Genomic DNA, 27,939 nt, shown 5'->3' on the forward strand with positions numbered 1-27,939 from the left:
TTTCATCCGATCCATTTAATCCGGTGGGTTAACTTTAAGGAGTTCACATCATGGAAATTAAACAAAATACAGGTAGAAGTTGTAGGAAGTACAGTGGTAAGAACCTAAAGGAAAGCCATGCACTTGGTTTCATTGGGTAAATTGCGTTAAACACCTACGTAGCCACATTCAGATGCACTTTCTCATATACCAATAAAGTAAACACTTTCTACTAAGCACTTAGTTGCCCATATCTCCGCTCCCTCAGCTCCCTCTTTACTTCCTTGAATTGATCCTGTACCAATTCTCTTTCTGATACCTTTCAATCCAGGTTATCCTCAGAAGTCATAGCAGAATCACACAACACGTGAAATACTTACATCTTTGCAACCCTAAATTTACAAAAAAGTGCAAAAACAGATGCCTGCTCTCCTGGTAGTTTTTTAACATAAATTGAACAACGGGTTCCTTTTTTCCTTTCTTCCACGTCGAGTGATCTTGAATATGGTTTCCCCGTTCCCAGAAGCAGGGTGGGTTGAATAATTGTGTACATTGTTTGGAATCCGAGCAGAAGACGCAAAGTACTACTCAAAGCTTTTCTCCATTTAACAACAGGCTCCCCTTAGAAGATTCCTTATTCAGTCTATTTACAATAGAGAACTGGTGCACTCAGCAGCTGCGATCTATGCACACTTCATGCATGGAAATTGATCTGTAAAGAGTACCAAATGTGTATTGGAAATGGACTGATCACTTCTCACACTGGCTTTTTTAGTCATTTGAAAACATTGATTTAAAAGTGAAAAGTAGTTAATACAGTTTTCAATGAACGCATTGCCCCCGGTCTGTGGTGTCATGGGTTTGCAGAAATTTGATGATAGTTCCGGAAATTGTAATCAAGAGATAAAATAACCTGATCCTCCATATGAGAACTACAACAGAACAGTCAGCGATTTGCAGGCGAGAGTACTTGACACAAGAGAATGCTGACATAAATTGATCTGAAAATGATGTGCAATATGAATTAATTTCTGGAAAAATAAGCTGTGTATCGGTTGTCTGGAAATACTGAATACAAAGGAATTTTTGGATGGTTAAATAATTTCAGAAAACAGTCCTATTTGAAGGCGGAAAAAATAGAGAACCATTGCTTATATTTGTAGCTGTGCCCTGGCATGTCACGCTGGCCAATGTGGAGAAGTTATAATCAGACCTTTTGGCACCTACATATCATTCCTTTATCTCCCCACGTCACCCCTTCCTACCATACTTCTTTCTTAGCTTACTGTGTGAGGTCTGAGTTCACACCCAATCAGAAGCAAAGACTTCAGCAGGTATGTCTTGGCCTTCAAGGTCAGCCTTGTCCTTTGCTTCCCCTTCAATCCGGAGGGGGAGAGATTGGCGGAACACAGTGGCCCTTCTTGCTCCGCAAGGTGCATCAGTGGATTTGTTTTTGTGTTTGCTTTTTCATTTTATGTTTACTTAGTCTTGATTGAAATTGGGTTCTGCATGAAATGGCATGGGCCAGACTGGCTACTCATTTCCTGGTGCTTTCAACTAGCATTTGGCAGTCCAGATCTCCGATGACCTTCGGCTCCTCTGTGATCTTCTCACCTGTCTCCCGATGCACACACCAGCATTTTCCACGGTTTCCATCTAGGGCTGGGTGGCACTAGGAAGGAAAGGCACGGGGTTAATTAGAGGTATTTTAAGGAATATGGAAGTTGGTCATGTGTCACAGAATGACTACGACAAAGCATTTAGATGTTCCATGATCAATCTTTTCGATCAATTGTGGATAGCTGGATGGATACTATTAACTCTGCAATCCTGTTTATGGACTTACACAAGGATTACTTTTTCAATTATGATACTGATAAACCATCACCCCTGACTTCAAAATATGAAACACAATTATTGGGGGGAGGGATTATTTGCGGGAGAGGTGCACAGTATTACAGGAAGAAAAACAAAGGCCCCGATTCACAAAGAGCCTTCGCAGTCGTGGTGGAAGTTCCACACTCGGACAGAACCTCCATAATGAGAAACTCGAGTGCGGAGATTCCACCACGAGTGAGGAAACTATGCCATGACTGCAGAGGCTCTGTGTGAATTGGGGCTAAAGTTTTCACTAGACAATGTTGCACTTCTTACACATCACATTCACTGCTTTCCAAAAAACAATTTGAGATTCAAGGAATGAAACTAAGGGTATTGTTTAAAGTTTGAGGCTGTGGGATACTCCATAACAAATGTGGTGGATGTGCCATTGGCCATATTACAGGTGCATTATAGCTTAAGGAGCTTGTAATACTGTGGATAGGATATCTGTCACGTTTTGACTAGGTATCCCATCCGCCAAACTCGAAATAAGGTCCTAAGTCTTTAAATTCAAATGATAGTTTCAAGGTTAATATCATTGAATGCATTGCTTCATGTTCAAGGGCAAACCCTTTTCCAGAAAGCATCAAACAACTGGAACGAATTGCAGAAACAAAATGACAACCATAAGGAAATGTTATCATTCAACTACCAGGTTGTGGGCAGAACCCCTACTTCAGGAAATAGGATCATTTAAAACAATGTATTGTTGAATATTTGTTTTAGTTATTTATTCCTCGTAGTTAACTATAGTGCAGTGATTACGTACTCTATGTCCTCAAACAGGAAGTGCCCTAACCTATGGTGCATCTCCAATTATCGACTGGGATCCGAACACTGGGTTAGACCAAGTTCTTTTAAATGAAAGGATTACATATTTTGTCATAATAAAATACACACTTACATCTCAACCCAATCAAATTCTATAACAAAATCTAACAAAACTAAACTGAGATTACTAATATGTGTCTAAACATCTATGCCACATACCCTTATATTAGAAAAAAATGCATAACCAGAAATTACATTTATATAACGATTTAGTAACTTGCACAAATACTAAAAATACAAGATCACCACTACATACATTCAGATTATTCTGGCACTTTCTGACAATCTGTGTACTCTTTTCATAACAACAGCCTGAAATGCATTTTAGTCCTAAAGATAATGCCTGAGGTCTGTGAGATACATCAGAAGTACCTTTTAATTAATCTCATTGTGAAGTTAACAATTAAGCTGTTTGGTGTTGTCTTCTGATTTTGTGAAATGGATTTATTATGTACCTTTTGTAATAAATATGTGTCAGTACTAAAAGGCAAAATTTCAATAAGCTGCGTAATGTTCATAAAAATATTTGAACCAAAGCGAGAGAAAGCAGTTTCAATATTATAACTGTGATTATAAAAATTATATTTTTTATTGGCTAGAAATGTTCCACAATAGGTTTGGAACTCTACAATACAAGGTTAAAAAGGAATAACCATCACCTTGCTATTAAAGCTAAAATGGAAATGGACCTGATAAAAGCAGCTATAGAAGGCATATGAACAGTCACTTATTACTTTCATTGGCGATTCTGAAGAAATCCTTGTCACGGTGGGAGGAGTATAAGCATTGCATTTTAGACCAGCAAGCCAATCACAGAGAAAGGCCAGGTTGGACAAGAAAGAAAAACATCATATCGAGACACGGGCAAAATCTAATAATTTCTGGTCATCTAGATATATTTCTGTGTAGCTCTAAGTTAGCGATAACATGCAGTTTATCATATGTGCTAACGCAAATTAGGGTAATGACTACACAAATTAGGATAAAGTTTAAGCTAAGCGTGTAACAAAAAGCAGAGAATTACAACTATTGACTATTCAAATAAGCAATCTCCAAGATGGTTTAAATCTCTGTCAATTTGAAACCATCTGATCGATGCACCTATGGAAATAATCCTAGCAATGTAAGGAGTGGGTCAACTTGAAAGACCACCCTCAAATTTATGGCTAACGATAATGAGCTAACGTTGATTGAATTCTTTACTTTTTGGTGCTCAATACTGGCCACCACAACAGCTTGTCACCAATCATCATTCGTAAATAACACACACCTGACATATTCCTTTGCCTATATACCAGAACGTTTGTTTTTGCACAATTTATTTACTCTAAGCTCGTTAGCCTTACAACACACCTCCAAGCAGCGAGCAGGGTAATGTGGTAGAGCATTACGGAATTTATTGGCATAATATGATCCCAATAGCTTTTCAAATGGCATCTAAGAGGAGTTATTAATCCTTTGTCTAGGTACTTTATCAAGGTCAGTGCTGTAAGTATTGAATAATAAAGTAGCCATTGTTGATGGATTTCTTAAAAGGTTGGAACTCATCCATTGAATGGACTGCCACACAAGTTTATCGGTAGACTAACTGAGATTTATTTATTTATTTATAAAGTTTTATATAGCGCTAACTTAATCCCGAGGGATATCAGAGCGCTTTACACTTGAGGGAGTGAGGTAACATAACAGTACGAAAGTCAAATAGGGAATATACAAAAGCAATATAATGGTGCACATAGAAAACTCAAGATAGCCCTTGGCTAGGAGTATAATGTGCTATGCATTGAAACAGAATTACCAAGAGGAGCCAGTACAATAGTAAAGAACCAGAATCATGTCCTTTCTTGAAGTGTGATGGATGCACTAATAGCTGATCTTCGCTCCTCTTATGAAGGTAAGAACTTGTTCATGAGGAATCGTTTTGCTTCCCTTTTGAATGCAGCCTTGGAGGAGATTCTCTGGATTTCCGGTGGGAGAGAGTTCCAAATTTTTGGAGCAGAACCAGAGAAGGCTCATTGACCAGTTCTCTTTTTGTGGAAGCTTTTGGGTTCCAGAGGAGGGAGTTAGCACTCCTCGACGGTCTACCCCCTCCGGATAGTATTAACTTTTGCGCCAGGTAATTGGGGGTTTTGAAGTGGATGACCTTGTGCGTTAAGCATGCAATCTTAAGTTGAATTCTAGCTTCGTAGGGCAGCCAGTATAGAGATTTTAGGACCGGGGAGATGTGGGCATTTTGCTTGGTGCCCGTAATGATTCTGGCCGCCGCGTTCAATGATGCCTTTAAAGGAGCCAAAGTGTATTTGGGGAGGCCACATAGTGTAGCACTGCCATAATTAAGCCTCGGTAGAACAAGTGCTTGGACCACCTGTTTGAAATCGGTTTGAGGTAGGAAAGGTTTGAGATTTCTGAGAGTTCTTAGAAGGTGGTTAACTCCCTTGCTTACGTTACTGATCTGGGTCTTCATATTCAAATGTTTGTCCAGTGTGATTCCTAGAGATTTAGCTGAGTCAATTAATGTGGGGAGCAGTTGAAGGCTGTGAGTTGGTTCATCCAGAGGTCAATATTAGGAGTGTGTTTCGGGGGAGAGATGAGGAGGAATTCTGTTTTGGAGGTGTTTAGCAGGAGGTGGTTCATAGTTAGCCAATTTTAGGTAGTTAGTAAGGTGGAGTTGAGTGAAGAGATGTTGTCTGTGGAGGAGATTTTCAGGTAGAGTTGGGTGTCGTCAGCATACATATGGAAGTTAATGTCCATGGAGTTTAGAACATTGGCTAGTGGTTCCAGAAACAAGTTAAATTGAATGGGAGATAGAGAGGATCCTTGGGGAACCCCCATGGTGACAGGGGATGGCTGCGATAAAGAATGGTTGGCCTTAACTCTTTGTGATCTATGATGGAGGAAGGACGAGAACCACTTCAGCACCTGTCCAGAGAGGCCCATCCTTTGCTCCAAAATATCTAGTAGGTTGTCGTGATTGACAGTGTCAAAAGTTGAGGAGAGGTCTAGTAGGATAAGTAGGCACGAATCATTTCTGTCAAGCATTCATAGGATGTCATCCATTACATGAGTGAGAGCCAATTTAGTGCTATGCCCGCTACGAAAACCCAATTAATGTTGGTCCAGGAGGTGGAAATTTTTAATGTGGGCACATAATTGAGACTGGACACATTTTTCCAGGAGTTTAGCTAGAGTGGGGATGCTGGAGATGGGGAGGATGTTGTTAAGATCTGAACTGTCTGCTGTAGGTTTTTTTTTAGAAAAGGTGTTACCTGGGCCTCTTTTAAGCAGTCTGGAATCATACCCTCTCAAAAGGTATTTTGGTAGACATTTACGCTGCAGTTTTACTAAGAGGACTTCTCTGAGTAAAATTGTAGAGTTACAAACTCCATCGAAAGATAGCACAGATTGGACCATATTTGTTAGCATCCAAATATTATGCAGGGTAAAATAAACTTTCCTGAAACAAGCTTGTGCTTTGGGAGGAAATTGGTTTCAGTTGTTCAGTCAAGTGTCTGTTGGTACAACATTTGTGATTTTGCTTGCTGGCCTGATTATCTATTCTGTATTTGTTTGACTCTGTGCTATCTCATAATTAAAATGCTGTGTGGTTTTGATAAAAAAAATTCTGTTCATTCGCTACACATAAATGTATTCGCATATATATCCACATCCACAAACTGTAAACTTGACTTGACAGTAAATGACTGATCACAGTTGTGTTACTGTCAGCTGCTGCTCTTCAGTCACGTAACAAAAATGTTTACTATATAGTAGATTTAGAAGAAATCAGGGCCAAATGTACCCTTTGTGATCGCAATCCCACAATTTTGTAGTAATGAACAAAACACTTCTTATAGTAACATTCTAAGTCATGGCTTTTTATTATTAAAATGTTACCGTACCAGTTATATGTGTGTGTGTGTGTGTGTGTGTATATATATATCATTAAATCCAATGACATCCTCAACCTCCCTTCGGCGATGAAGAGACACACGAACACCGCTTCCTGTGATTCCAAGTTAGTTTTTATTATTCATTTTGGATGCAGTGGTCACCAGTAGGTAGTTATAGTTAGGACCTCGTTTCTATTCAAAAAGGCGTTTTTGGTTTTGCCAATAACTTTGGCACCGTTGACGAATCTTTACGAAATTCACCAAAAAAAGGTCAATCCAGATCAGCTCCTATCCTGAAAGTTTGGGGGTGATTTGTCAAGTGGGGGCTGAGAAAAAAGGGGAGTCCCAAAAAGTGTTTTCTCCAGGTTCATTTCCATAGGAAATTTTAGCGACAGCCCGAACTGCTGAATGGAATTACACAAAAGTTGGCAAAAAGGTATCTCTTGGTTCAGAAAGCGACCTTTTTTCAAATGGTGGAAATCCGTTCAGTAGTTGCTGAGAAATTAAAAAAAGTAAGAGTAAAAAGAATCAATTTCCCATGGGAAACTTTAGCCAAGGCTACAGCCCGAACTGCTGAACGGAATTATACCCAATTTGCTTGGCTCAGAAAGCGACCTTTTTAAAAATAGTGTAAATCCATTCAGTAGTTGCTGAGAAATAAAAAAAAAACAAATATCGATATCCTGGGGTGCGGTGGATCCGTGAACCCTCCGACCATGAGCTTCATTTTAATTGGCTGCCAACACTCCAAACCAGGAAGTGTTGGCAGCCATCTTGTGCATCTGTAGAACCGAGTCACAAGAAAATAGAACAAGCATTTACAATGCAACAGGTCTCGCAGCATTAAAGTTTGAGTTACTGGTATTGTAAATGACAATGCTTTGCATACTTTTTTTTAAATTTGCAATTGGTATATAAACATTGTTTGTGAATGGTTAGCTGTTGCTTATGCTAAGCAAAGTTGGCAGTAATATAGAGTGCTAGTCTTGCTTGTTATAAGCATGCTGATTTAAAGCGCTCTGATACCTGCGGGTAAAGTTTGCTCTATATAAAAGTGAAAACGAATAAATAAATTAAAAAAAGCCTACCTGTACCACGTCCATTCTTATTCTGTGATGCCACATATCTTTAGGTCCCTGTACTTATTAACTGCACCTGGTTGTGGGAAACCTCCATGGCAGTAACAACGTGTTGCGGGGCAGACACGGGCAATGTAGCCACTGTCCTGTGGCAGCACCGCGGGGTAACAGTGTTGGGGCAGGGAGGCAGTTGGTAGTGCTGTGCCATAGCAGTGTAGTCCTCTGTGTATGCTGGGCATGGGGGTTGCTATTGGCTGACAAGAAGTGGTGAGGAGGTGCCGGTTCGGTGTGCCTGCTTCCTGATCTTGGGCAGGCGACAGGTAAAAACAAGCGCTGCCTAGGCTCTACCTAAAAAACAGCCAGCCCACATCTCATGGTTCGGAGGTAAAAAATAAAAAATAAATAAAAGATCAGCCATAGAAGGGATGCAATCGGCCCCTGGTGCCACTGTACCTGCTGGACTTTGGATAGCTACGCCCCTATGCTGGTTCGGTACTGTTCTCAAATGTGATATGGGATTCTGAGCAATTTGCCCAAAGTAGCAGATGAGGCGCATCTGAGAATGCTACAAAACACAAAGCCCATTCATTCAGAAGTGCCCGGAGACAGTAGCATCCTTCTATGAGGCACTTTTGTGGAGCTAGGTGATTTGTTTCTCAGCTTGGAAGCTGGTAAAAGAGCTGAGAGAAGTAATTAAACCACCGGTGAGTAGAAACATGACCAGATAACATGTAAAGCGCTCTGATTCCTTCAGGTCTAGCTAGCGCTGTATAAAACTCAAAATAATACTAATAACATGCTCCACATTCAGTCTTTCATCCTTCAGAGGTCGATAAAATGAGTACCACTGAGTTGGTAGTAATGTACGTCATCACAGCCTACATACCAAACAAATGGTAGACAGAGCAACCTAAATACAGTTAATTGTTAATTGTGTTATTTTTGTCTGCCACAGCCGTACATAAGTTCGCTCAACAATACTTTTTCCGGGCTAACTAAACATAATTCCACATTCAAAGTAGTACTTTTGGCTTACACATTCCTTGTATGGGCTGCTCTTTCCAACTTGAAACAGGGCGAAATATTTAATGATTCTCAGGCCACACATAGTGAACTCACTGCACAGCTGGTGAAACGAGGTGCAAGGGGCACCGAGTGGTGAAAACGGCAACACTGAACAAAAGGAGCAGCCTCTAGTGTTGTGGCAGATTTAACATCTGAACTGTGCCAAGGCCGAGGTCTGAATGGCAGCAGCATAAGCTACAGTAAGGTCCCTGTGAGAGGACTGAAGCAACCTGCAGCAGACGAAGAGCGCAATATTACAAAAGAGAAGAAGGAACGTGAGAAACCAAACAAATAAGGGGCAGACAGGATCGGGATGCAGACTCTCTATGGTCTGAGATCAAAAGAGAGCAACACAAGAGGATCCCTCAAGTGAGGAGGCGCTAATTGTCCACCCTGCAGATGGGCGCGGGGCACTCATTCAATGTGTGGGAGAATGGGCGAGGGGCACTCACTGCAGCTGCGCTGCCGCCATGCACCAAAAGGTCTGCACAGGTGAATAAACAAACATGTGCCTGCAGTCGGATTGCTCATGTTTGGGCTTTATTAGGAAGGTTATCAGAATATATCATACAGGAGGAGGGCGCCAAAAATCAGGCAAACTTGCACACACAATAGGGTCCGTACCACCTGGACGGCTCTAAGTGCTGGTGCTCTACTTCCAAGTGAAGTGGAATGACAAACGGACAGGGACAGAGACCACACAGTGTGGAAGACAAGTTTGGAGCATTCTGTTAAACACAGGTATTTTAAATATGCAGCTGGTTGTCATGTGACTTGATAACTGGATGACTCCACTGACAGGTGATGCTGAGCGTGGTGCAATGCGCCTTGGAGCAGAAACACAGTAGACATATTGTGGTTTAGCTCCGTGACCTCCATTTGGCATGTTTGCCGGGGCTCCTGGGCTGTGGCAAGTGGGCAGATCTAAGTGCTGGTCCAATAATGCAGAGTCAAGCAAGCGGCTGATACAAGCGGACACACCAGTTCATCTGCATACATGTTGTGGTAGTTTCATAATACACGGCCACCTAATGGGTGTTTATTCAGAGCCATGAGCCTGCTGTAAATGGGCGGGTCTGGTTATGGGCAGCGTGCTGATTAGGGTGCAAAGAAAATGGTGAGGAAGTTGCTTATTTGGTAGACATGTTCATTCTCGATAAAAAAAAGGACACTAATGCATGTTATTATTTTTAGTGCTACAGTGCTTCAGGATTGTGAATGTAAAAGCTAATTAAATATAATCCAGATCGTGCTTTAAATTAATTTAGGAAACAGTCACTCTACAGGACCTCTATTGGTAAAAACCACACACCTTTCCCTCGCAAAGCTCGAGGCTAGCACATCACAGTAAGTACGTCACAATATCAACGAAAAAGTTATCTTACCATAATGGGTCAAATGCCTGCCGACAAGACTCTGGGCAGCTTGAGGTAACAGGTTGGTTGCCAGTCTCCCATATCTGTTTTTAACTCTCTTAACCAATTCTGGCCTTTCGCTTTTCGCACTCCATAACGCAAGGCAGCAACCATGGTGTGCAAAGCTGGGTGTAAACGGGCCCAGGCCTTGTTGAGTCTCCACAGGCCATAGCAATTCAACACCTGCAGGGCCGTCCTGTGACAGACTGACTTCTCTCAGCTTCCAATTGCCGTAATATGGAGGATAAAGCAAGGGAGAGCAGGTATTCACAGCTGATAGCAACCCCACGAGTCCCCCAAACAGCGAGACCCTTCCCTAATGCTGTTGGTGGCAGGAAGTGTTGAACTCACCCCCTGGAGGAGCTGGCGAGGCCCTTGCCGGTGTGGTGAGTCTGGCTTAGAGGCCTAGTCCGTACTTGCACTGTGCTTCTGCCTGGGATTTACGGTGCTGGGAGACTAACTGGCAAGAGTTGTACGGCCGCTGTCCTGTAATCATTGTTTACCCAGAGTGATTGCCTGGGGTGCAGGCTGCTGACTTGCTGCGATCAGGGCCCAGAGCGGCCATAACTCTGAGGACTGCACAGGCAGTCGTGAAAGCGGCGGACCAAATTGGAGACCCGGCGGCGCTTTCCTAGCTGCATCTGCAGTGAGGAGCCAGTCTGCCACCGAAGCCCACTCCAAAGCCACGAGGGGCGGGGAAGCATGGCCATTGGAGGCATACACTGAGACCAGCTTGCCGCAGTGAGCTGCCGGGTGCCCGGAGGGAGATCTACAACGCTGCCTCATGCTGCATACCAATACCAGTGAATGCGGCGTGGGTTGACAGCCAGGCCCGGTGCGATCACAGAAGCGAGAGCTCTATAGCGACAGAGACAGAAGGCAGGCAGTGGCTCGGGCTGGTGAGTGCTGCCGCACCGAATGGGCCCTGAAGCAAGTCACAACATTCCACCAAAAACAGCGCGAGAAGAGACGCGCGCGTTCACAGCGCGAGGCGCGTCACATCGCGTGTCTCCTAAAGCGCGCTACGTAGCAGCCCAGCAGGAGCAGGACGACCAGGAGGAGGGTCTGGAGTTCGATGCCCGAGGGATCCACCGTCACCACCCACATGCTGGCCGGCCCGTGGGCGGCATCATGGAGCATTGCCTCATGTACCCCGTGGACTGCGTGAAGGTGCAGCCGGTGAGTGGGGGGTATGTGCGCGTGTGTGGGTGTAGCTGTGTGTGTAGGTGTGCGTGTGTATATGTGTGGCTGTGTGTCTGTTAGCTGTGCGTGTGTATATGTGTGGCTGTGTGTCTGTTAGCTGTGCATGTGTATATGTGTGGCTGTGTGTGCGCGTGCGTGATCCATGAAGAGCATGCCGGAATCGGAGGGCGTGTTCACGCGTGCGACCTGATCCGATTCCGGCATGCTTCACAAGGCGCGTGTCGTAATCTGATTCTGCCATGCTGTCTACGGTAGAAGCTCATGGGCGCAACCAAATCCCATTCTACAATGTTGCGCGTGCCCATCTCTTGTCTCCACTTTGACTCGTTGTAAGCTGGGCCGACAACTATAGTTCTTGCAGCGAGAACGCACTTTGCACGCTTTCGCCAGGGCGAGACCTAAAAATAAAGGTGAAAAAAAAAGAAAAGGGGGCACGGTAGAAACTGTCAAAAAACAAAGAATGGCCTGGTCAAGAACCTGTAAGTATGCCGCAGCTGTGCTAATGCCCCAAAACCATTAGTAGCACTAGAAGTGATAGCCTGGGTTTATGAGAAAAATTCCCATCAGCCCACACGAAACGGTAGAAACACCAGGGCCAAAAATAGCATTTGAATACAAAAATAATCTGCCGAATTCGCGCTGGGGTCGCAAATCCAGACAAAATTTTAAAAAAATGAAGCGAGGGCTCCCACACTTCACTTAAACTAGGCTCCCAGGTGGGCCAGGTCCCGGGTGCATTTGCAAAACATATGCGGTGGACCCCGCAGCCCCTAGGACCGCCACCCCCAAGGGCTTCGTTAAAATGATGTGCGGGAGGGCACTCGGCCCTCTCGCTGCCCTGGGGACCGCCACCCCCTCGGGCTAGTTTTTTAAATAAAAAATAATCCTGTTTGGGGGGCTCAAGCCCCCCCACCCCACAAGTCTTGGGGGCCTGCCACATCCTGAGGCACTAAAATGGAAAGACGGGGACCACCACCTCCCCGGGGCTTTAATCACATAGGGAGCCCGTGATGGCCCTGGTGTCCTCCACCCCCCAGGGCCGGCTCCTGCAGTGTCCCGGGGTGCTCACCCCGGGACACTGCTGTTTGCTATGGTAGGACGGGAGCCATGCGGCTCCCGTCCTGCCATAGCAAACACTGTTTTTACACAGTTGTAATCCAATTTCTATGGTTTTGTACGAGTGAAATGTCCAACTAACTATAACATCCCTGAAACCTATGTTTTTTTCAGTGAATATTTATATATATTTGTCCTTGTCTGCACATCGAATAAACTTACCTGCTGAAATTGATTGTGTGGGCTCGAGCAATCTGTTTTACCGGATTTAGTTTTTTGTAAATATATATATATATATATATATATATATATATATATATATATATATATATATATATATATATATATATATATTCACTGAAAAAACCATAGGTTATAAACCATATATAGTTAGGAATTAGCATTTACAAAAGCTTATTTTACTCACACAAAACCATTGAAATTCGCATATATAGTTAGTTGCACTAACTATATATCGCGCACCCGCAATCCACTGCTGATGATGTCACATATTACATTATTCATGACATGGTCAGTGACATCACTGATGACATCACTGATGACATCACTGATGACATCTCAAATGACATCACTGATGACATCACTGATGACAACATCCAGTGACTGTATGTTTCTGTAAAGTTAAAATATGTCTTACATATTGAAGAATGAGTGGATGTATAAGTGTCTGGATGAAGGATTTAGTAGGTGCATGACTGACTGTATGAGTGAGTGATTAAATGTGTCTCACTGAGTGCATGGGTTAGTGACTAAACTGTCTTAATTTGTGCATCATTATGTCTGTTGTTCTGTAAACTGCTGCATGTGTTGATCAGTAGCTATATGAGTAACTATATGGATTATTGATTGGTTGCCCAAGTATTTGAATGGGAGACTGAGTGTGTGTGTGTAGGTGGCTTGGAGGTGTGTGACTCTTTGCATAGATGTGTGAGCAGTTGATACACTAGATGTATGGGTTCAAAAGTGCATGTGGAAACAGCTGTATGGGCGGTTGACTGTGTGCATGAGTGTATTGGTGAGTGAATGGATATCTCAGTGCTACATGTCAAAGTACGTACATATGTAAAACACAGTACATGTGAGAGTTGACCTATATAAATAACTTTGCTTCTCCAGTATTAGGGGTGTCTTTCATAGATTCACATGCTTGAATATTCCCCGTCGTCGAAGTGGGAGTCCCACGGTAAATAAAATAGCAATAATGCTAATAATATATATATATATAAATATATAAAGTCTCATATAAGTAGTAAAACTGATAAAATATGTACTGAAAAACCTTTACAAAGGTTACTACATAGGAATGCATTAGAGAGAAAAAACTCATTTGCAACATATCAGTGTCATTATGTTAGTCCAAACTGCAGCCAATCAGGCTCAAGCACCCTCTAGAACCTTCTCCTCAGAAGCTCAAGCCCTCAGATTTTCTACCGCACGTCGTGTGAAGGGAGTCTCCCTGAGCTCTGCTCAGTTCTTTCAACTTATCTACTCTTCTCAGTTTTTCACAAAGATGTCAAGTAAGAAGTCTTTATTTAGACCTTGTTCCTCCTGTGGGAAATTACGTTTATTTGAGAAAGACCCTCATGACAAGTGCATTTATTGCTTGTATCCTGATCACAAAGTGGTTGATTGTAGGTTATGTAGAACTTTCAATCCTAAAACCCTTAAGGACAGGGAAGGTCGCCTCCTATTATGGCTTAAGCGCCTTCAAGATAAGGACGCTGTTGTTTCTGATGCAGAAAGCCTTCAGTCAGCTCCTTCTTCTGTGGCTTCTAAGCGTGGCAGTGTTCAGGAGTTACCATCTCCTTTCCTGAAGAAAAGAAAGCTGGCTTTGACTGTGGCTGCAGTGCCACCTACTGCTTCTGTGCCTGTTATAACTATGCCCACGAGATCTGGCTCTCAGGCGTCGTTTCCAGCTTCTACTAAAGTGGGTACACTTCTCACAGCGCGGTCGTCGACGGGCTCGTCGATGACCACTCCGACGACGAGATTGGCTGCTGTGGCCTCGTCTACAACTACAGTCACGACGACATCGGCGTCGTCATCGTCGACGAGAATCTCGACGACGGCTCTCACGTCGACGAGAGCCTCTGTTTCTTCAATCTCGTCGACGATCCCTATCACATCGTCGACGAAGAAGCCATCGTCGATGAAGAACCCATCGTCGTCAATCCCATCGTCGACGAAGGCCTCGTCGACGAGGCTCCCGTCGACGAAGATTCCGTCGACGAAGATTCCGTCGACGAAGATTCCGTCGACGAAGGTGCCGTCGACGAAGGTGCCGTCGACGAAGGCACCATCGATGTCTAGGATGCCGCCTGCAACACAATCACCGACGACGGCCCAGACGACGTTTACTGCATCGTCGACGACAGCGTCATCGACGGGCTCGTCGATGAGCAAACCAGCGACAGTAGGGCCTAAGCCTTCTACGTCCACGGAGGCGCCTAGAGACTTACCGTCTACGGCGACTGCTTCAATACTGGCGTCATCTACGCAGGGCTCTGCGTTGACAGCAACTTCCAGTTCTTCTTCCTATGCCAACATGCCTTTGGTGGCCATGGACACTTCAGTTTCTGCTGTACAGTCCTCATTCAATAAAGAGGAAGATTCCGCTTTCCACCTTCAATCCCCTGCTCTACAGCCACCACTCCAGTTGTTCGTGTCTGACCATGAGACTGAGTCAGTTCCAGATGACACTGTTTATGGGGATGCCCGGAGTCCATCAGATTTAATCATTAAATGCCAGGACACTTCTTCTGAAGAAGAAGAGGAAGAAGAGGTTGAGCAGGTAGATCAGCACGAAGACCAATGCGTGCAAATCCCTATGACGTCTATTCCAATGACACTTTTCTCTAACCTCCAACATATGTTGGACGATTATAACAGACGTTTTCCACCTACCCCTCAGGGTACTCCGGTTCATGAATCTACTGATATAGCACTTTCGCATCAACCACTACAAACTCCGCCAAGACAGTCGGCTCCGTCAGTACATTTAAGTGCACCTCTGTCTACTAATCCACTTACGGACACTGACTCAGAGCCAGAGAGAGAGGAAGGAGAGGTGTGTCAGGACTCAGATGGTGAGCAGGATCCTTATTTGGCGGAATTTGATAATTACCGAGTGCAAACACCCTCGCCGCAACAGGGACCTTCAAGTGATTCACCTCCTGTGGACATCGCTAGTTTTCATAAACTTATGGACAAGGCGGCGGACCGCTTCAAGTTGTCAAGGGTCCAACGTGATGAAGACTGTTTTCTGTATGATTTCAAAAATCAGCCTTATAAACAGGTACATACAATACCAATTATTGAATTTATTTGGAAGGAAGGGCAAAAGATTATGAAGGCTCCTAACTCCTTGCCGGCCCAGATACCTAGATTGGAGAAAAAGTATAAGGCTCCGACTGGCTCGCCTGCTTGTCTGCTCTCTCACCCAAAACCAGATTCAGTTGTGACTCAAGCAGCACAACGTCGTGCACGTAATCCTACAGCGCCTGTCACTTCCCCTCCCGATAGAGAGGGTCGCCGATTGGATGCAATCGGAAAGAAATTTTCGTCCATGGCTTCAACTTCAGCCCGGGCTGCGAATGCTCTCGCAATTTTGGGTCGTTTCGACCGACAAATGTGGTCAGACATGTCCATCTTTCTTGCGCAGCTTCCTGAATCATCCAAAGTGGAAGCGCTCCAGGTCCTTCAAGATGGTCAAAGGGCTTCGGAGGAGATTATAGACTGTGCTGTGGATGTGGCGAATACAGCATTCCGTATCCTTGCCAGTGCGGCGGCGCTCCGACGCCAGGGGTGGTTAAAGTCTACTTCTTTCAGGCAAGAGGTCCAGTCAATGATAATTGACATGCCGTATGATGGCGAATCTTTGTTCGGTTCCCAAATCGATGCTTCTTTGGAAACCATAAAGAAGGATACCGACACAGCGAAGTCGCTTGGGTCATTACAATTTAAGAAACAGCCCTTTCGTGCAGCACGGGGGCGGGGCACCTCGTCCAATTTTACCAGAGGAGGACAGTCTCAGTACCGCCAGTACAATCAAGGAAACCAACGGTACTCGAATCCACAATCTGCTCGTCAACAACAATCCAGACCCTATAGAGGGAAGTCCAATTATAGAGGTGCCAACAACACCAACAAACGACAATGACTTGCCAGTTCAACAGGATGTTGGAGGTCGAATCTCGCAGTTCTACTCTCAGTGGTCTCAAATAACATCGGACCAATGGGTGTTGGACATTGTGCGCAAGGGTCACGCCTTGGAATTCACAGAGTTTCCTCCTCCATCTCCGCCTTCGGGTCCGCCACCTCCCCATCTCGAAGAACTACAACATCAAGTTCAACTATTACTAACAAAGGGTGCAGTCGAAGTGGTTCCTCTATCACAGCGGGAGAAAGGCTTCTATTCGAGGTTCTTCCTCATTCTAAAGAAGACGGGGGAGTGGCGTCCCATTATGGATCTGAGGTATCTCAACCTCTTCCTGAAACAACAGTCCTTCCGCATGTTAACATTGTCAGAAGTCTTGCGGTTTCTCTGCAGCGGCGATTTTTTGACGACAATAGACCTGCAAGACGCCTATTTTCATGTACCAATCATTCCTCAACATCGAAAGTACTTGAGATTCAAAGTAGGAGGCAACCACTATCAATTCAAGGTCCTACCGTTTGGCCTCAGATCGGCTCCCCGTGTGTTCACGAAGGTTCTGGCTCCGGTCATGGCGTACCTGCGCCTTCAGGGAGTCCAGATATTTCCTTACTTGGACGATTGTCTGTTGAAATCCCAATCCGCAAGTTAGCTGCATCACGACACACGCTTGTGTCTCACCCTCTTCAATTCCCTAGGGTTGACCATCAATGTAAAGAAGTCACATTTCACACCTCTACGAAGCAGGACATTCCTCGGAGCTGTTATAGACACGGACGTGTCAAAAGCGTTCATCTCCCCCGAGCGGAGACAGAAGATAGTTCATCTGGTCTCCACCATCAGATCAAGAAAGTCAGTTTCAGTGCGAATGTTAAAGTCATTTCTGGGGATGGCATCATCTTGTATCGCACTGATCCCGAATTGCAGGTTACGTACCCGTCATATTCAGGAGGAATTGGACCTACAATGGCGACAGGTGTCTGGGTCGTTCAACGACCAGGTGACAGTCACAGCTGGCATGAAGAACAGTCTACTCTGGTGGGAGCGACGGACCAATCTGAACCAAGGGGTCTCTTTCCTTATCCAGACTCCAGATCTGACATTGACCACGGATGCGTCCATGGACGGATGGGGAGCCCATCTCCTGGATCTTTCCATCAAAGGAAAGTGGACGGCGACTCAGAAGACCTGGCATATCAACAGGCTGGAATTGCTGGCGATCTTCCTAGCGCTGAAGGCCTTCTTACCAGTGGTGCACGGAGAATCGGTGCTGGTTCAAACAGACAACACCACCAGCATGCACTACATGAACAAACAGGGAGGCACGAAATCTCAGCCCCTGTCTTGTCTTGCCCAGAGGATTTGGGAATGGGCACTTCGTCACCACATTTCTTTGACAGCAGTCCATTTGCCGGGAGCGTCAAACATACTAGCAGATTCCCTAAGCAGGTCTGCGTCATCCACTCACGAATGGGAGTTACACCAGCCGACTCTGGACCTCGTGTTCCACCAATGGGGTCATCCCAAGATCGACCTATTTGCAACACCAGTGAATCGAAAATGCCAGGCTTTCGCCAGTTGGCATCCACATCCGGAATCCAGCGGCAATGCCCTACTCATGGATTGGACCGGCCTATTTGCATATGCGTTTCCACCACTCCCACTGGTACCAAGGACGTTATGGAAGATGCGCAGGCAACCCTGCCGCTTGATTTTAATCGCCCCACGTTGGCCCAGACAGGCGTGGTTTTCAGAACTCCTTCTGATGTCCCAATGCAAACCAATTCGCCTCCGTCCACGTCCGGACCTTCTGACAATGGACGGCGGACAAGTGTGTCACCCAGATCCGTCAACGCTTCAATTATGGGCTTGGAACCTGAATTCATGGAGTTTGCCTCTTTAAGTATACCTCAGGACTGTAGAGACATTCTAGCGTCAGCTAGAGCTCCATCAACAATCAAAACATATAGGTTAAAGTGGAAACGCTTCTGTCATTGGTGCGCAGCATCCAACGTACATCCTATCAGTTCCACTCCAGAACAACTGTTACCGTTCTTCTTAAGTCTTGCTCAGTCTGGTCTTTCACATGCCACATTGAGAGTCTTTTTGGCGGCCATCTCACGCTACCGTCATGATGGCTCTACGTCTCTCTGTTCATCCAGAATCATCAGACAGTTCTTTAAAGGACTTTTCAGGAAGTTCCCTCCGTTAAGGCGCCCTCCTTCAGCTTGGCACCTCAACGTGGTGTTATCACAACTTATGAAACCTCCATTTGAGCCAATTCATCGTTCAAACCTCAAGTTTCTGACCTGGAAAGTGGCCTTGCTTTTAGCTTTGACTTCGTCTCGTCGTGTAAGTGACTTGCACGCTTTCACCATCAAACCTCCATATTTGCAGTTCAAACCTGATGGAGTGTCACTTCGTACCAATCCTTCTTTTCTTCCAAAAGTACCTTCTGACTTCCATTTGAACGAGCCAGTTTTCTTAAAGACTTTTTTCCCGGATCCTAAATCCCCTGCGGAACAGCGACTACATTCTTTAGACATCAAACGTGTCTGAAATTCTACATTTCTAGGACAGCCCCTTTTCGTAAATCCAATCAGCTGTTCTTAGCATATGGACTACTGCGCAAAGGACACTCAGTGACTAAACAGACAATAACACGATGGCTCTCTTCAGCCATATCGTTTTGCCATCAGCAGGCTGGCAGGCCTTTACCTACTCCAGTGAGAGCACATTCTACGAGAGCGATGGCGTCGTCCATCGCATTGTTTGCCGGAGTGCCTCTACACCAGATTTGTCGTGCAGCGACATGGTCCAGCAGGCACACCTTTACCAGACATTATTGTTTGGATGCTGTCAACGAGGCGGACACCGCAGTGGGGCAAGCAGTGCTTCGTCATCTTTTCAAATAAGGTGAGCCTCTTTCCCTCCTCCATTCTTGAGATTGCCTTGCTTTTATGCTATATATTGTTCTTTTATTGTTTGGAAATATTGCAATCTCAGCTCTAGGAGGTTACTGCTATCTATTCTATTCAAGCATGTGAATCTATGAAAGACACCCCTAATACTGGAGAAGAACAATTGTTACTTACCTGTAAACAGGTGGTTCTCCAGTATTGGTGTCTTTCATAGATTCACATGCGACCCACCCATCCTCCCCTCAGAGGCTCTTTTCTCCTCATGCGCTATTATTACTAGTGCTACGAAAATCTGAGGGCTTGAGCTTCTGAGGAGAAGGTTCTAGAGGGTGCTTGAGCCTGATTGGCTGCAGTTTGGACTAACATAATGACACTGATATGTTGCAAATGAGTTTTTTCTCTCTAATGCATTCCTATGTAGTAACCTTTGTAAAGGTTTTTCAGTACATATTTTATCAGTTTTACTACTTATATGAGACTTTATATATTTATATATATATATATTATTAGCATTATTGCTATTTTATTTACCGTGGGACTCCCACTTCGACGACGGGGAATATTCAAGCATGTGAATCTATGAAAGACACCAATACTGGAGAACCACCTGTTTACAGGTAAGTAACAATTGTTCATAAGAGCCAGTGAGTGTGTGAGTGGCTGTATGGATCATTGTGAACTTGTATCAGGGATTGTATAAGAGAGTAAATATGTGTTAGTATATGTTTGAATAAGTAAGGTGTGTATAACTGTATAGTTGAGGAAATGGAGGTGTGATTGATTCTTTGAATGACTAACTAGGTGGATGAGTGACAGTCTGTGAGTGTCTGTTTACACTGATTGTATCTAAGGTTATATTAGAGTCTGAAGAGGTTCATTGTATTATCACATAAATGATATCATCAGTGATGTGATCAGTAATGTCAAATGAGATGTATTTGAGATGTCATCAGTGATGTCATTTGAGATGTCATCAGTGATGTCATCAGTGATGTCACTGACCATGTCATGAATGATGTAATATGTGACATCATCAGCAGTGGATTGCGGGTGCGCGATATATAGTTAGTGCAACTAACTATATATGCGAATTTCAATGGTTTTGTGTGAGTAAAATAAGGTTTTGTAAATGCTAATTCCTAACTATATATGGTTTATAACCTATGGTTTTTTCAGTGAATTTCAATTGTTTTTTAATAGCAAATATCAAAAGCTGAAAAATGTATTCTTCTTTTAAAGGAAAAATATTTTATATGTTTTTAATATAATTTTTTTATGTATCTATATATATATATATATATATATATATATATATTTTTTTTTTGTTTCGCTACCGGTCCGCGCACCGGGTAGCTTCCAGTTAGCTCAATTTGATGCCGCGAACCGGTAAACGTTCCGTTAGCGCAACTGCCACGTTAGAAAACAACATCGTGACGCGTCGCGTAAGCGCGACGTATCACGTTGCCGTGTGATGCGTCTTATGACGTGCTGCGTTAGCGCACCCGGAAGCGCTCCGGAGCGCGACGAGCAGCGCCCCCGAAGCGCTCCGGGGCGCGTAACGTAAGCGTAACAGGTCATGTGACCTGAAAATAACACTTTTTATTGGTTCTGAACATTTTTTTTTTCAAAATGATGAAAGCCCCCACCTTTTTACCTCATTCTTACTTTCTACTTCCAGAGAGCAAGACCTGTTTTTTAGAATGGCTTCTATTTTAGCTGCAGCTGGTGCTTCTCAGCAACCACCACCACCACCAAAAGGACCACCTCCAACACTGGACTTTGGTGTAGAGGAAGATAATGAGGATGAAGAGGAGGAGGAGGAAGAGCAAGTAAAGCAGTTCCTGACAGAAACACCATTGCAGAGCCATTCCCAAGCACAAGTAAGGGATCTTGCTGCCAACCCCCCAAATATCATCCCCAGCACCTCCAGTGGACAAAGCTCATTCGCCGGACCAGAAGGCCGAGAAATGGTCTACAATTTTCAAAATCCTTTTGAAAACTACAAAATAGTTTGTATATATTGTGGAGGAACTATCAGTTTTGGAGAAAAGAGTATTACTTTGATTATCCGAGCTGGAGAAAATCATAAATGCAACAAGAAGACAAAACATTGATTCCTTTTGATTTTTTTTTGCTCCTGTTGAGACATGTTCTATCCCTGCTTTTTTGTTATTTCCCCTAAAAAAACACTAAAAAAACACAAAATAGTTTTCAAAAATCCTAAAAAATCAAAAAATTGTTCTGAAAATTAATAAAAAAAATAAAAAAGAAGAAAAAGAATAAAAAAACAGTTCTTTTCAGAACTACCTTCCATTTATATCAAAATTGCTAACATTTTTACACCCTGTCTTACTCTTTTTCTCTTTGTTGCGCTTCCCGGAGCGCTGCCCGGTTCGCGTACCGGGCGCTCCCCCTGTGATTTTTTTATTTTTTTTTTATTTTTGGCCTATATGAGCGTCCTAAGCCCCGCTCAGAAAACCTAGAGGGTCACAAAGTGTCTACCGTGCCCCCTTCTACCCATTCCGAACATTGTTTGTCCTCCATCTTGTGTCTCAATTCTACCGATACACAAAATGGAGGACTCACGTAACGCTGCCGGTTCGCGTACCGGGGCGCGCACCGGTAAGCGCTCGCTAAAAAAAGGTGGGAAAGTAATTTACAGAAAAACCACTAGAGACACTTTCATCAAATATAGAATAGGCCCTACTACATAGCAGTCCCTACCATTTACCCAAATTTGATGGAATTCCATTGAGAAAATTATGCTGTAGGCCTGACTAAATATCCTGAGGTAAATTACCTAACAAAAACACTTATGAAGTGTTAGAATTGACAACCAATTAAAATGCTACTTTCATTATCTTCTATTATTTCATGACATTTGATTGGTTATGTACCTGAATATATATAAAGAAAGAGAGAGAAACACAGCCATTTTGACTACTATTTCCTGAAGTACATTTCAAGTGCATTTCAACTGACAACTTAAACTTCTTTTTGAAAGGTAAGATGTTATTTTAAAAACTGAAGTATGTTGTGCACTTTAAGTTAATTAGGAAAACATTTTCTGATAGTTATATACTATCCTTCTGTAATAGTTATAGAATAAGATAGACTTCTCTGTTATAGTTATGGATGGAGTTAGGCTTGCCTTGTATAATTATGAATTTACTTAGGCTTTACCACATACACTTTTTTATATTTTTACTTCCACTGTCATATACCATACACTGCCCAAAGATAAAATCACTGTTAAAAAAACCAAAGTACCTGTCTGAACTTAAACCCAACAGTGCCCTATCTCTACTGATATATTTTTTTAAAATTCAAATTACAGCACAAAAATGGAAGGAGAGCAAAAAAATTCCATCGGAATTGATCAGGAAAGCAACAATGATGAAGTTATTGAACCCAATGACTCTGAATTCATGGATGAATCACGGGACTATGAACTACTTCAATGTGTTCAATCAGTAGATTTCCTGATTGAAAATGAGAACATTTCTGACAATCAAATATTAGAAGTTCTTTTAAATTTTGAAAAAGAATCTGAGAAATAAATTTATATTTAATAATTCAAAAATAGTTTGAGACATTCATTTTTATGTTTTTTTTAAACTAGTACCAAATTGATTATAATGTAAAGTCAGACTTTAAATATACTGTGCAACTTTTTTGTGTTACATAGTAAGTTTGCTCATAGTTACTTTCTTTCTCCCACTATTTTATCTCCAATGTGTATTTTCCATCTCTTTTTCATCTCCTGCTTCCATATTCTTTCTGTTTTCCTCACAGACTATGCTATGAATTCCATATACAACAATAACTTCTGAAACAACATGCAAGATATCTACAAAGGAAACGGTGTATTTTTATTTTTTAGACTCTGCATTGGTACCTACATGTTGGTACTTAAATAAAAATAAAAATAAAAAAGAACAATCATTAAACATACATTATTTGAACATTCTTTCATTCAAAAACGATAATAAAAATTGTTTTTGCCCCGCGGGGCCCTTTTGAAACCCCCTCATCAAACCTAGGGGGTCAGGGAGGATGTACTCTGCCCCCTTATGCTCATTTCCCCATTTGTTTTTGCCACCTCTTGTGTCTCGATCCTACCGAGACACAAGATGGCGGCCGCTCCGGACTGTTGAAATATTCACAGTCACCGGGGAGCCAATCCGCTTCTCCTCTCGAAGTTCCGTTACGCGTCAGGTACGCGAACCGGGGCGCTAACCGTGACGCTGTCACAGATATATCTGTTTTTTAAAACGTTAATTTCTCAAAATCCACTGGAGCACATATATTGAGACATAGCAAAGGCACGTCGGGCAAACCATATCTACAATTTTGCCAAGTTTCGTGTAAATCCATTCAGCCGTTCGAGCTAAAAGTGATTCCAATCACCCTATGGAAAAATGAATGGGAAAAACGCGTTTTGGGACCCCCCTTTTTTCTCGGCCCCCCCTTGACAAAACCCCCCCAAATTTTCAGGGGCTGCTCAGAAACAAAATGTGCCATTTTCCTGAAAATTTCAGCCAATTCCGTCCACAAACGCCAAAGTTATTCGACATACAATTTTCAGAAATCCCATAGGAAAAAAATCCTAACTATATATACCTACTGGCGACCGCCAGTAGGTAATATATATATATATATATATATATATATATATATATATATATATATATATATATACATATATATATATATATATATATATATATATATATATATATATATATATATATATACATATACAATCACAACACCCAAAACAGCGTTGGAAAGGGCAGTTGCAGCAGAAGGACATAGGCTATGCAGATGCCCACCATATACATTTAAAAGGTAAAAGAACCATGCCAGCAAAGTAGTCTCTTGTGGGCGTGTCTGCGTTGTGCTGTTGGCATGTGCTAGTTGCGTGACAAACGCTGGGGCCGCGAGGTACGTTCCGCCCTTCATGCCATGTCTCATATCGTGTGCTAATCCTACCCTGCTCCCTTTAAATACCCCTGCACCCCATAATCATAACCCACTCTCACTCCTTAAAATACCCCAACACCCTACTAACCCATCTTAACCCTATAAATATACCCTGTACCCCAAAACCCAAACCTATCCCTAAACCCTAAAAATACCCCTGTCCCTCAAAACCCAAACCTAACCCTGAACCCTATAAATACCCCTGTACCTCAAAACCCAAACCTACTCCTGAACCCTAAAACTACCCTGGTACCCCAAAACCCAAAGCTAGCACTGAACCCTAAAAATTCCCCTGTACCCCAAAACCCAAACCTACCCCTGAACCATAAAATACTTCTGTACCCCAAAACCCAAACCTAGCCCTGAACCTTTAAAATACCCCTGTACCCCAAAACCCAAACCTAGCCCTGAACCCTAAAAATACCCCTGTACCCCAAAACCCAGACCTAGACCTGCACCATGAAAATACCCCTGTACCCCAAAACTCAAACCTACCCCATAACCCTAAAAATACCCCTATACCCCAAAACCCAAACCTAGCCCTGAACCCTAAAAATACCCCTGTACCCCCAAACCCATACTTTTCCCTAAACCCTTAAACTACCCCTGTACCCCATAACCCAAAACTATATCTGAACCCTTAAAATACCCAAACACCCCAAAACATATACCTCAGTACCCCAAAATATATACCCTTATACTCATACTTACCTTATCAAAACATAAAAAAAACATGCTTTTACCATTCATGCATTTACAACGAATTTCGCTGTAAATGTATGCGTGGTAAAAGCATATCAAATGTAATGCCATGCGTTTTTTTTTTTTTTTTTTTAAATTTTTGAAAACCTTTATTGTGCATGAAAAAAGAGGACAAATACGGGCCTACAACCGTCAGGCCGGCCACGAAACAGTTGAGCACGAGAGCAAACAATTCAGACCCCCCAGCGGTATCAGGCAGTATAGCAACAAGTAATAGCAGTTACACAAAATTGAGTCATGCCGCCAAGGAGAAGGAGCAGTGAAGGTTAATTTAAAAAAAAATTTTAAAACATAAATCGGTAAAAATTAAGTCAAGGAGAACTGAGTCCATACAGTCCGCTTACAGCACATGCAGGCAGCAATAAACATGGCAGTAGTGATAACACCCAACAATATGGCAGTACAGTTCTAAACAACAGGAGCATCAGTCCGCATTTGCATACCACCCACAGCGCCACCCACTCCTTACAAACCCCCATTACAGACCCAGAACAAAAGGAAAGAGAAAATTATAAAGAGATCATAAATAGGCACCATAGAAAGTAACGAAACTAAAACATACCCCCCCACCCTACACACATGCAGAGGCTATGGCCTGCCCCCCCCCAGCAGAGTGTCTGTCGCCCCATAAACCCGAAATGTAGCAAGAAAGAGAAAAGGGGAGAGAAAAGGAAGAGAAAGTAAAGTCCAAGATCGGTAGAAAGGCATAAAAGAAAAAGCGTCACATTTGACATATAGGGAGGAAGACAAGTGTGCAAACTAGTCTATGACCCCCCCAAAAATGAAGATGGTGGGGAGGAGCCAACAATTATCAAGCTCTCTAGGCTCGCGAGCAAGGCAATGGTTAATATCCCAAACGGAGCTTCAAAATTAAAAGACCTCACAACAGGTATAAGCAAGTAGCCCACCTCCAGACCCCCGTGTCGCCCAGGACCAAGATCCTAACCACGAAGACTAGCAAGAGGATTTTAGAACTGCGGTCGTGAAAGAAAGAAACATCCCTTCCCCGGCGTGCAGTGCACAACAAATACCATGACAGGCCAAGTCGTCACCAGTCAGTAAGCAAGCCAGCGTGTTAGCATCCTCAGCCCTGGCCAGAGCGCCGAAATATCTCCAAACATGTCCACCGTCGTCCACTCCTCACCGGCCAGACAAAGGAACAAAATGGCCTCCTCCAGCAGAGAAGGCGAAGAGGAGGAAGGTACGAGCGCCCCCAGTCGACATCACTAGCAGTATACAAATGATGGGGCGCCCCCCCCCTTTGTTAGATGACTCACACACTGCCGGCGCGGAGGAAAAGTCACGATGTGGGCAGGGAGGGAAGTCATCGCCTGGAGAATCTCTGCGAGGTGCAACAGTGTTAAGCCGGTGGCAACAGTAGCAGGCAAAGAATCGAGGGGCGGCTTCGCAACAGTAGCCTCGCCAGAAGTGAAACAAGCAACTGTATCTCCAAGGTCCGATCGACTCTTCACAGCCCCACAGTGTAACACTGTCTCCTGATCAGGGTTAATCACCGGCAACAGGGGGCAAAGCAATCGCAGTTGTATCAGACCTTCCGCAGCTCCCACTATCCGCTGTTCCAAAATGTAGGTTTGCCTCCGCCATGTCGCCTGCGCATCCAGCAAGGCAGTCAGGACATCACCGCGAGTCGGTTCCCGTCCCATTGCTGGCTGACTCATGCAGGATGGGCGCTCCCCCCCGTTGAGCACCTGATTAGGCATAGACAGGATCCTTCCCGTTGAGGACGAGGAGTCCGCCATCTTCCCTCCACACGGGAGGGGACGTCTTGGTCACCTCCGCAGCAGGCCCACGGTAACGACAGGGGGGCGATCACACAGGCGGGAGATAGGAAAGTGGGAGTCCCCGACAAACAGGCAGCACACAGGTCAGGGCCGAGGCGGAACGGGCGCTGTCCATATAGCTAGCGACGTGGACGAGTTGAATCAGGGCAGGCACCCCAAGATGGACTCCGTGCAGTCCCCAGGCTCACCGGGGAGAAGGTAGTGTGGGTCGGAGTCCCATGGATCGCGTGAGCAGGGCGATCTGGCCGAGAGCCTTACCAGTTCGAAAGGGCCGATGTGTCTCGTCTCCGCGGTCAGAAGTACTCTCAACCCAGGTGGTGTCCCGGGAGCGTGATCGGCTGGCGGCGCCCGGCCATTTCAATCTGCGGTCGGCTCCAGGTCCCGGGTCAGCTTCAGAGGCCGGGAAACAGCGTCAGTTCGCCGCGTAGGCGAACGGCGGAGGTCTCAAAAGAGCACCGGTGGCGTCAGCGTTCTCGTGTCTGTAGTTAGGCACGGGATAATCAGGATGTGTGGCAGGATTTCAGTGCAGGATCGAACGGTTCGCGGAGCCTGTAGCTCACACGTCCGTCCCGGTCGCCATCTTGGCTCCTCCCCCAATGCCATGCGTTTTAATGGCATTGCGGAGTCATGGCACTTTCGTAATGAAAGTATGCGGAGTGATGGTATGCGGAAAGAAAGTTGCGGAATAATGGGTGTTTACCCTCCCCCGGTAAGTACATTGGTGGCATGGCGGCCCACATCTCCAGCAACATACTCATATTTTTTCACCACCCATTTGAAAAATGCACAGGTCTCTCTCATTGATGGCCAGCACCGACATACACTTTTAGACACACCTGTGGAGTGTGGAGAAGTGTGGCTCACCGGTTAGAGGAGGCAGTCCCTGATGCAGAGG

General features: G+C 44.1%; 1 protein-coding gene across 1 annotated transcript in view; it reads right to left on the bottom strand.

Moving 5' to 3' along the window:
* Window positions 1–462: 462 nt before the first annotated feature.
* IGFBP4 (insulin like growth factor binding protein 4) overlaps window positions 463–27,939 on the bottom strand; it is a 383,572-nt gene continuing 356,095 nt past the window's right edge. Inside the window, exon 4 of the mRNA XM_086924226.1 lies at window positions 463–1,651. Within this exon, the coding sequence (XP_086780352.1) occupies window positions 1,517–1,651 (135 nt within the window). The 3' untranslated portion in view covers window positions 463–1,516. The remainder of the gene's footprint in view (window positions 1,652–27,939) is intronic.

This window comes from Lissotriton vulgaris, chromosome 5 (assembly GCF_964263255.1).
Source record: "Lissotriton vulgaris chromosome 5, aLisVul1.2, whole genome shotgun sequence".
In the NCBI taxonomy this organism is placed as follows: Eukaryota; Metazoa; Chordata; class Amphibia; order Caudata; family Salamandridae; genus Lissotriton; species Lissotriton vulgaris.